Source organism: Haliotis asinina, chromosome 6 (genome assembly GCF_037392515.1).
Source record: "Haliotis asinina isolate JCU_RB_2024 chromosome 6, JCU_Hal_asi_v2, whole genome shotgun sequence".
Taxonomy (NCBI): Eukaryota; Metazoa; Mollusca; class Gastropoda; order Lepetellida; family Haliotidae; genus Haliotis; species Haliotis asinina.
The window spans coordinates 70,299,639-70,308,523 of record NC_090285.1 but is presented as its reverse complement, the minus strand read 5'-3'; the positions used below and the strand labels follow the sequence as shown (position 1 = coordinate 70,308,523).

General features: G+C 41.4%; 1 protein-coding gene across 2 annotated transcripts; it reads left to right on the top strand.

Annotated features, from left to right (window-relative positions):
• The first annotated feature begins 3,887 nt into the window (after positions 1 to 3,887).
• LOC137287008 (gamma-aminobutyric acid type B receptor subunit 2-like) lies at positions 3,888 to 8,188 on the top strand. 2 transcript variants are annotated; one of them, XR_010957007.1, is made up of 6 exons: positions 3,888 to 4,652; positions 5,286 to 5,408; positions 5,834 to 5,977; positions 6,053 to 6,241; positions 6,630 to 7,033; positions 8,164 to 8,188. XR_010957007.1 is itself a non-coding variant. In XM_067819087.1 (5 exons), the coding sequence occupies exons 1-5, from the start codon at positions 4,572 to 4,574 to the stop codon at positions 6,843 to 6,845; spliced, it is 753 nt and encodes a 250-aa protein (XP_067675188.1). In that variant the 5' UTR covers positions 3,888 to 4,571; the 3' UTR covers positions 6,846 to 7,176. The 2 variants fall into 2 exon arrangements, 1 of the variants encoding a protein (XP_067675188.1); XM_067819087.1 differs by lacking the exon at positions 8,164 to 8,188 and having other exon boundaries at positions 6,630 to 7,176.
• The last annotated feature ends 697 nt before the right edge of the window (positions 8,189 to 8,885 follow it).

Here is an 8,885-nt window from a genome sequence, read left to right as displayed (position 1 = left end):
TAACGACCGGAACAAGGGTGCTGGAACTGAAACAGATGGTGGTTGTAAGCTGATGGGATGTAATAGCCTTGATCGCCCCTATGTCTAATCTTACAGGACTTATATATCGAACTGTGACATTGTAATTTGATCCAGTGTTTGGTAACGACCGGAACAAGGGTGCTGGAACTGAAACGGATGGTGGTTGTAAGCTGATGGGATGTAATAGCCTTGATCTCTATTGATAGAGCGATTAAATGGCATATATGTAATGCTTCGGACAATTTCTGCTGAGTTCTACTAAATCTAGCGCAGCAAGCGGTCTTGAACGTATTTATTACATTGGCCAACGTTGGCGAAGGGCAGGCAGATGACACAACTTCTGCATTACTCTGTATACATACAGTCACTGATTCTTGAGCATTCCAGCGAAGTATGGAACCTTCGCGATCGGCTCGTGTTTACCGACAGTTAAAACACACCAGAAGGAGGCAACTCTAAAGCGCTACCTTAAAGGTGTGCCGCTAAAACACTATTACCGATGACACGAAATGTGATCCATAATAAACATTATTCGAAACTCTAAATGTTGTGACCCAGTAATAACTACCACTTAATCAATAGCAATACAAACTACAGAAAAATATACTCTCGTAACAGTATCATCAGGCGTGGTGGGTAAATTCTGTTTCAGAATCTGGATGCACGAATAATTGTCGGCAACTTCTACCCCCAGCAAGGACGGGAAGTGATTTGTCAGGTAATTTAAAGGTTACATGCAACCAAAAAATTAATTAGACTGAACAATTAAAACACAATTATCACTTATTCATGACTTATAATATACATTGCTGCTTGTAAGAAAACAAATACACAAAATTATAAGCTTAAAATCACGATTCCAAAGTGGAATATCTTGTACTTGGGCTTACTTCCCTCGAAACGAAGCCCTCGACAGACCGAACCCAGTCATAGCGGGTGGCTGTGCACACATGTGTAACGACGGCTTCCGATTGACTTGTTCATTTGGTAATACGCTGAGGGCTCATGGTGTGTTCAGAAAGATAATCTGTTTGATGGGCATTTTAGAAGTATGGCGAATCACAAGAAAGTAGCATTCTTTATGGATAACAACTTCATCTATTGTACTTGATGCGTCGTTTCAGTATGGATTCAGATACCGCTGTCAAACAAAATCATATAACTAGAAGAAGTTGTTATCCATAAAGGATGTATATACAGATGTTGGGTTTTGTAAATACATGTTCACTGAATCTGCGTTCGATCCAATCAAAAATCATCTCAGTAGAGATGGTGAAGTACAGCGTGGCTGGAAACTGTCATTCGTCAAAGTACAAAGCAGGACTTGAAACTGACAAGAGTTTGCACCAGTTTCCGGTAGGGTAGTTATCGCGTTTTTCAACTTTATACGTTGAATTGGCATTTTCAATTATTTGTTTTGGTAAGTGCATACCGAAAGGTATCAAAATCTGCAAAGTTGTGTTTTACGTTGTATGTGACCTTTAATATTTAGGTTTTGTGTCTGAAACAGATTATAATTGAAACATTGAACCAAAACAATCCCATGGAGGCATCTATAGGATATCAAAGAGTAGTGGTCGTGAGTACATGGCCTTCTATAACAGAAGGCCTCACTTACTGGAAACGACATGGTCGTTCGTGTTCATATATCATCTGTATTTATGATTGGCTAATTAGATAATGGAAACTGTTCCAAAAAGTGATTGACACTTGTGTATTCCTAGGCGTTTAGAGTCGGGCTATACGGAATGAAGGTGGTATGGCTACTCCCAGGCTGGTTTGAGCCCGACTGGTACACGACATATGAAGACACTGCCAACTGTACCACCCAGGACATCCAGAAGGTTATAGACAACGCTTTTAGTCTGGACAACATTTACGACAATCCGAACGATGACGTGGCAGTCTCTAACATGACGTCAAAGCAGTTCCGGTTCCGATTCAGGGATCTGCTGAACAAGACAAAAAACAACACAGTGTTATCCGGGTACGAGCGAGCACCCGCTGCCTATGATGCAATTTGGGCTGCAGCCATTGCCTTGAATCAAACAAACAACTATTTCAAACAAACTAGTAAGACATGTTTTTTGATGTTTTTAGATTAACGTGATATTTTTTAAATAAGAAATACTAGGTGTGTCCTTTTCAATGTTTTACGAGGGCGCCTATATGAGGGCAGCGTCTGTGTAATCGGTGTCTATATCGTCAGTATCCATGTAACTGGTGTCTATGTAATCATCGTCCATGTAAGCGGTATCAACACAGGTGTCATCACTGTTTCCTACTTATAAACACCGGCTCATGAAACAGTCGGAATCGTACATCCAAATCTGCTGATAGTAGACTCTGATTTATGCACTTCATCATACTATCCAGTGTATATAGTCATTTCAAAACAGGTTGCAGATAGACTTATCGCATATCAACAAAGTACATTTAGTCAGGTGTCAGTATAATGGTGTCATCGTTACAGTCATCCGATCAGATAACAGCATCATTACTTGCTGTGGCCTCCATCAGCAAAAACAGCTGCGCCTATCAGTCTCCCCACTGACTGTTTCCTTTCCCGATGATGAGCGCCATTGTGCTAATCAGGGTTTGGCACCGCAGCTGTCTACCGAATTTTCGAGTTCTGGGTTCTTGCCGGCCATTGGAATGTTGTAATGGCTTCCAAGCGAAGATAATCACAATTCGCAATTTGAACCCATTTCATTCTTCATTCCTATATCCAGATGCATAGTAGATGGCTGGGGGACACATGTAATCTTAAATTGTACATTCATACAGGCCTGAACATCATCCAAGTAGGAGAGACAGACACATTCGACCGCGGCATACAGTGGCTGATGCCAGATTTCAGTGTATTCAGAGGTAGGTAAAGTGTGTGCAAAAATGTGAAAGTCAGATCGGGCCTGTATACCCCCGATTACAGTATTTAACCATCATTCCGAATTGTGTTCTTAATTATGGAAGGCCTGGTGTATATGTTCCAACGTGATGATACATACGATCGTTTGACATTCTGTTGTCTTATCCCCCATCTGGATTATAAATGGCAGAATATGTTGGCATTGTTGTTGAGGATATAGTATGGCATGCATTTTATTGCATTTGTAAATGTCAGCATGTTCCGATAAGATCTTAGTTGGTTCTGTCACCGTTTGAGTTTCGTGTTTCTGCGATGCTTCTATAAGATTGAACCGCTACGTTTCCGGTGTGTAGGTCAGGTGGTGACATTCAGACAGACATGTCTTCTGTACTTGCTGAACATCAGTTTAAATTGCCATCGCCAGTCAATGACCTATCAGTTTTTTAGTTACATCAATCTTGATCGTCAGCAACGGAACTACAATAATGGAAGCTTCAGAACGAAACTTATAGGTCAGAATGAAGGAGAGGATCAGCACACTCATATTTATGGGTGTGGTATTTGTAGATTGGCGTGTCCCAGTGCATTGCGTGAGTGTAAAGGTTAAGATCGTCACACTGCTGGTATGATGTCATATGTATATTTTATAGGTGTGGTGTTTGTAGATGGGCGTGTCCCTGTGGACAGCATGAGGGTGGAGGAGAGGGTCACCATGCTGCCGACGTCCGTGTACATAGCCATGTGTTGTCTTGCTGGAGCCGCTATTTTACTGGCCATTGCTTTCCTTGTGTTCAACGTTGTCTGCCGGAATGAACGGTAAAGTGCCACATGTTGAAACAAGTAGATCTATTTCTCCATTTCATTCTGTCAAAGAAAGGATTCAAAAATGGATTTAAAGTTGTAACACGATTTTTAAAACTTCTGGTGTATTCCCAGGTGAATGGATTTGCAATATGTCTCCAGCCAACCGGAATCCTAGCTCCAACAGTTAGTTACATCAGTGTTTTCATGATGTCATTTCTAAATGCTTAATTTGGGAAAAGGGAAAGATAACTAGAATCTGGAGAAAGAGCAATTCTAGGTCATATGATCTTTTTCATATCTTGCACATATCTTGTGAAATATAGTGTCTTTACTGAGGTAGCGTATTGCATGCTGGATTTAAATCAGCTGATAAGGAACGACATCATACAGTATATACTGGTATATTCAGTATAATTAAGATGTCTTCCCCCAACCTGAACACCGTGATCCTCAGCGGCTGTGTCATCACCTACACAGAGGTGTTCCTGCCCGACCTTCACAGCAGCAGCAGCCAGTGTCAGGTAATATACTTGTCAGTCCGCACAGGTCCTGGCGGTACACAGGATGTATAGTTTTGGCTTATGTCGGTGATCTAAAACAGAAATATGTTTATGTATAATCCGGCAACATTTCACTGAAACTCTGTCTTTGAAGCTCTGTCCACATTCTAAATCTTACTGTACCAAAAATGAGCCTTGGTCCCCAATTCAAGATATACAAGATGCATTATCTTATGTCCACAAACATAAACAAACATCGAAATCAACCCATGCTCCCATCGTGACCAGTGAACAACTTATAATATTTACTTGAAGTTGCATGTCGTCTGTTGGAGGTATTTCAAGCTAAGATCTTTGTCTTGACGGTTGGTTTCTCGATGACGTTCGGTGCCCTGTTCGCCAAGACCTGGAGGGTGCACGTCATCTTTAGGTCGCAGTTCATGGTTACCACTAACAAGGTAATGTATCCACTCTGTTGGGAGTCCTGGGAAATCTGGTTGGAACTGATCTTCAACACCCAATGTTTCTCGACCCCAAAACATGATAATCCCTAGCACTGTTCGATGTATTCTGCTCTTATCCGGAGTGGAAAAGTCACGTAGTGTTGGAAATCCTTGAATTTTGGCGGACGTCTTGGATTTTGTTGCCGGAAAAGGAGACCCCCCTCCCCCCCCCTTCCAAATCAGGCATGCCCCAACGTATGTTTTGTCATGATATTCCCGAACACTTTGCAAAGTTTCATGCATGTATCTATTTTTAATCTTAGCCAATGTACTAGTGCGAAGGTAATAAGCAAAATGCTTACAGACACTTTCCGCTGGTCAGCGCATACCTGTTTCTGCTGGTCAGTGCACACCTGTTTCTGCTGCTCAATGCACATCGGTTTCTGCTGGTCAGTGCATACCTGTTTCCGCTGGTCAGTGCATACCTGTTTCTGCTGCTCAGTGCACACCTATTTCTGCTGCTCAGTGCACACCTGTTTCTGCTGGTCAGTGCATACCTGTTTCTGCTGATCAATGCACACCTGTTTCTGCTGGTGGACGGGCATCATCCCTGCCGTTGTGCTGACTGTGACTAAGTATCAATTTCAGGTGTACAAGGACTGGAGCCTGTTTCTGCTGGTGGGTGTACTGGTCCTGGTCAACTCGGGCATCCTGCTGGCCTGGATACTCACAGACTCCATAACTGTAACCCATCACACACAGACACCTCACGTGAGACATATCTAATACAAGCATCACAGTCTGATACCTGAAGTGAGATAAAGAAATATCACCGAACACACACAGACACCTGGAGTTAGATACAGCAGCTGTTATTGTTATTTAATATAAACAATTCAAACGCAAGGTTGTTAGTTTGTGTTGTGTGATGGTAGTCTAGTGTTTAAAGAGGTCGCTTGTCACTATGAAGCCTATTCCTGGTGTTCCCCACCGTCATATTGCGGAATGTTGCTAAAAACGGATTAAAACTCTCTGTCTCTGTCTCTGTCTCTCTCTCTCTCTCTCTCTCTCTCTCTCTGTGTGTGTGTGTGTGTGTGTGTGTGTGTGTGTGTGTTGTTCATAGTCGTAGTAACGTTGTTTGGTGGTCTGGCATTCGTGCAGGACCCCGCGTTATAATTTGATTCTAATCTTTCCAGACACTAACAGAAAGTGATGTCGTTATCCAGCCCATTGTCAGCCTATGTAGCTCAACGAAGATCGAGCACTACGTCGGATCCATCCTCGCTGTTCAGGGGACATTGCTGTTGTATGGAGCATTCCTTGCCTGGGAAACCAGGAAGGTATGTCTGTAGGTAAACAAGGAACAGGTCCCTGTTTGGTTTGTATTGGGAGATATATTATTAAATGAATTTCAGGTTCACGTGGACGTTCTCAACGACTCTGGCTACATCGGGGTCTGCATCTACAATACTGTAGTCATGACAGTGATGGCAGTCATTGTGTGTCTCTCCCTCAGGAAGGAGGTCCTTGTGTATTATTTAGTCGAGTCAACCATCAGCATCTTCACAACAACAGTCACCCAGATGCTCATCTTTGTCCCCAAGGTAACGGTTAAATGGGCACTTCAATATTAAGCCAGTACTGTGACAAAGCCATCTATTGTCCACAAAGGAACATAGTCGCGTCTGAATAATTAATGCTGAGAAAAAAAGAACCGTGTTGTCAACAGGAAGACTTATTGATTGACAACACAGTCATATTGTCATGTTGTGTGGTGGGTATTTCATGTCATATCAAACGGACAGGAAACACAATTTGAACAACTCTATAACAATGTGTCGTAAACACGCTACTAAATCAATGGTACAAAAGCACTTTGGATAACGAAAAACATCTATATCCAGGTGCTGAACTCTTTCTATCAAGAAATATCTTCTGTTCTGTTTTGGGGGGTATTTTTTATTGTTACTCAAATCAGTACAAATATTTCAGGTGAAAGCCTACCGGAATCACAAGAATCATCAGAAGCGAGGAGTTCTATCACGTGTAAACTTCACGCACGACATGTCTCAGTTTTCGTGTGATGGAGCTGTGACCGTTCAAGGAAGCTGTGAATATTTATCAGAGGTCAATACGTCGATTCAGGGGAGCTATCCAGATTCAAAAGAGGATACTGAGGCGTCGCACTCACCTGAACAGTATATCTAATGGCCAATCGTGAGCATGTGTGACGAATACCACCTTTGGCACAATGTGCTGAATCTCAGAACATCCTCCGTCACTGAACATCACTTTCCCCACCCGTGAGAAAACTCAGTGTGAAAACTAGGCAGCAGTCACGTGATTGCCATGTATATGTTCACGTGTGTGTTTGCATCATAGTTCCAGCTTCCTAGGTAATTTCTCAAACTGAACATTTCAGATTGAAATCAATGGTTAATGCCACAAGGCTGGTTGATCCTGCTTCTGTGTGTAAAGCTGTGTCGTGTACTTGTATTTTGTTCCTATCCGTTGTGAAACTACATTTACTTGTAGAGTAAGCCGTTATGCATTGTTCAAGAAACTGATGAGGTCTTTGCTTTTCTGGACATTAAATGCGTTTTAAAGCAGACAGCATTGCCTGACATCTATAGCGGATCACAAATCACGTACTGAGAACATTACACTACCAGCGCACAGATCAAGGAATATGACAAGAAACAAGAAATTAGTCATTTCTACCAATTAGAAAACAGAGACGGTAAAATATATCTCAAATTATACATAATCTGAAAACGTTAGAGATATTTAGAACTAACCCACCTTCAACAGATTACCACAAACTGGCTGGCTATGTCGCCCTATTATATATATCAGTAGGGCAGGTGGTGGACTAAAGTACTGTCGAAAATGCTAGAAAAATGCTCTTTGACTCTTATTTAAAATAAATTAAGACACATGACAGATGCGTAAATAACGAACATCACTTTAAAAAAACATCTACCTCATGTAAACCGATGGAATACATTTTGAGACATACCCAAAATGTGTTTTACATATCAAATTATAAGTTAGAAAATTACGTAGTGGAACGTTATTTGATACAAACACGGCATCGACAGGTGAAGCGTCTTGTCTTGATAATGTGTACGTATAGTGTATGTATTGGTTATGTGAGGGATCATGTGATATCCACAATAGGATAATCAATTTCACACACCTGCAACAGTTAGTGATATATTTATGTATGTGTATCAGTGTGTTTGTGTTGAAGACAAATCTAAGAATGAATGTTTTTAAACGACTGATTATAGAAATGTGCAACGTTTAAATACATGTTTTGCATGTAAACAGTATATTTCATGAAAGTATGGATATATGATGAGATTTGGCAATGTTACAGTAGGACCGGATGACCAAAGTTAACTCTTTACGTCGTTGTGTGAAACTAATCAATTAATCAAAGTAAATTTCAGATGGCTCGATGTATATAAAACAAGCTGTGTGAAAGACACACAAACTTCATGCAGCTACAAATTTTATTCAGATGTAACAGACATTGGAATGAAGACCAGTTGGACGAGTGTGAATCCGTGTCCTCATGCACTGGGATTAGAACAGGGGTCACAACACCGATGTCAACTCCGTCACGTCTTCTCCCTGAGGACAGCTCTGTCAGCACCACGAGCTGTGTACTTGTACCCCATCTAATGGAGGACAATGATGACGGTGGTTCTTGAAATGTTCATACTGCCCTTAATTTTCTTTCTGATACTCCTACACGTAGATGGAATATTCTTCTCCTAATTTTGTAAACCGCTCATTTAATCACCCCCTTGTCAAAGTTGTCAAGGGGGGTTTTACATCACGGTTTTGCTTTTGAGACGGCCCCTGTCTTGTCTGATCATTTTTTTGACAATATTGTTAACCTGTTGGTAAGACAAACCGACTGGGAAAGAGGTTTTAGTTTTCCCGAAACTAACGGAAATTACCGAGACCTTGCAAATGATCACTTTTGAAGCATCGTCGCTGATTGCACAACTAAATCTGATTGTAGCCATACAGGAATCCAGAACCTGGAAAGGGTTGTATTCGAACAGAGGTTCGTGGGAAGATATGACAAGTAACCGTGTGGGGAGAGAATGGGTCATTGACGGAATGACAAAAAGGAATAAACAAAGTCTGTCCATTACAACTAATATCCAAAGCATGAACTCGAGAAGGCCATGTTTCCATACATTTACACTGACTGGTCAAAGAACATGGTAT

Coding starts and splice junctions, on each gene's coding strand:
- LOC137287008 (XM_067819087.1), top strand. CDS start 4,572: ATGACGTTCGGTGCCCTGTTCGCCAAGACCTGGAGGGTGCACGTCATC. Junction 4,653..5,285: donor TCATGGTTACCACTAACAAG/GTAATGTATCCA, acceptor TATCAATTTCAG/GTGTACAAGGACTGGAGCCT. Junction 5,978..6,052: donor TTGCCTGGGAAACCAGGAAG/GTATGTCTGTAG, acceptor AATGAATTTCAG/GTTCACGTGGACGTTCTCAA.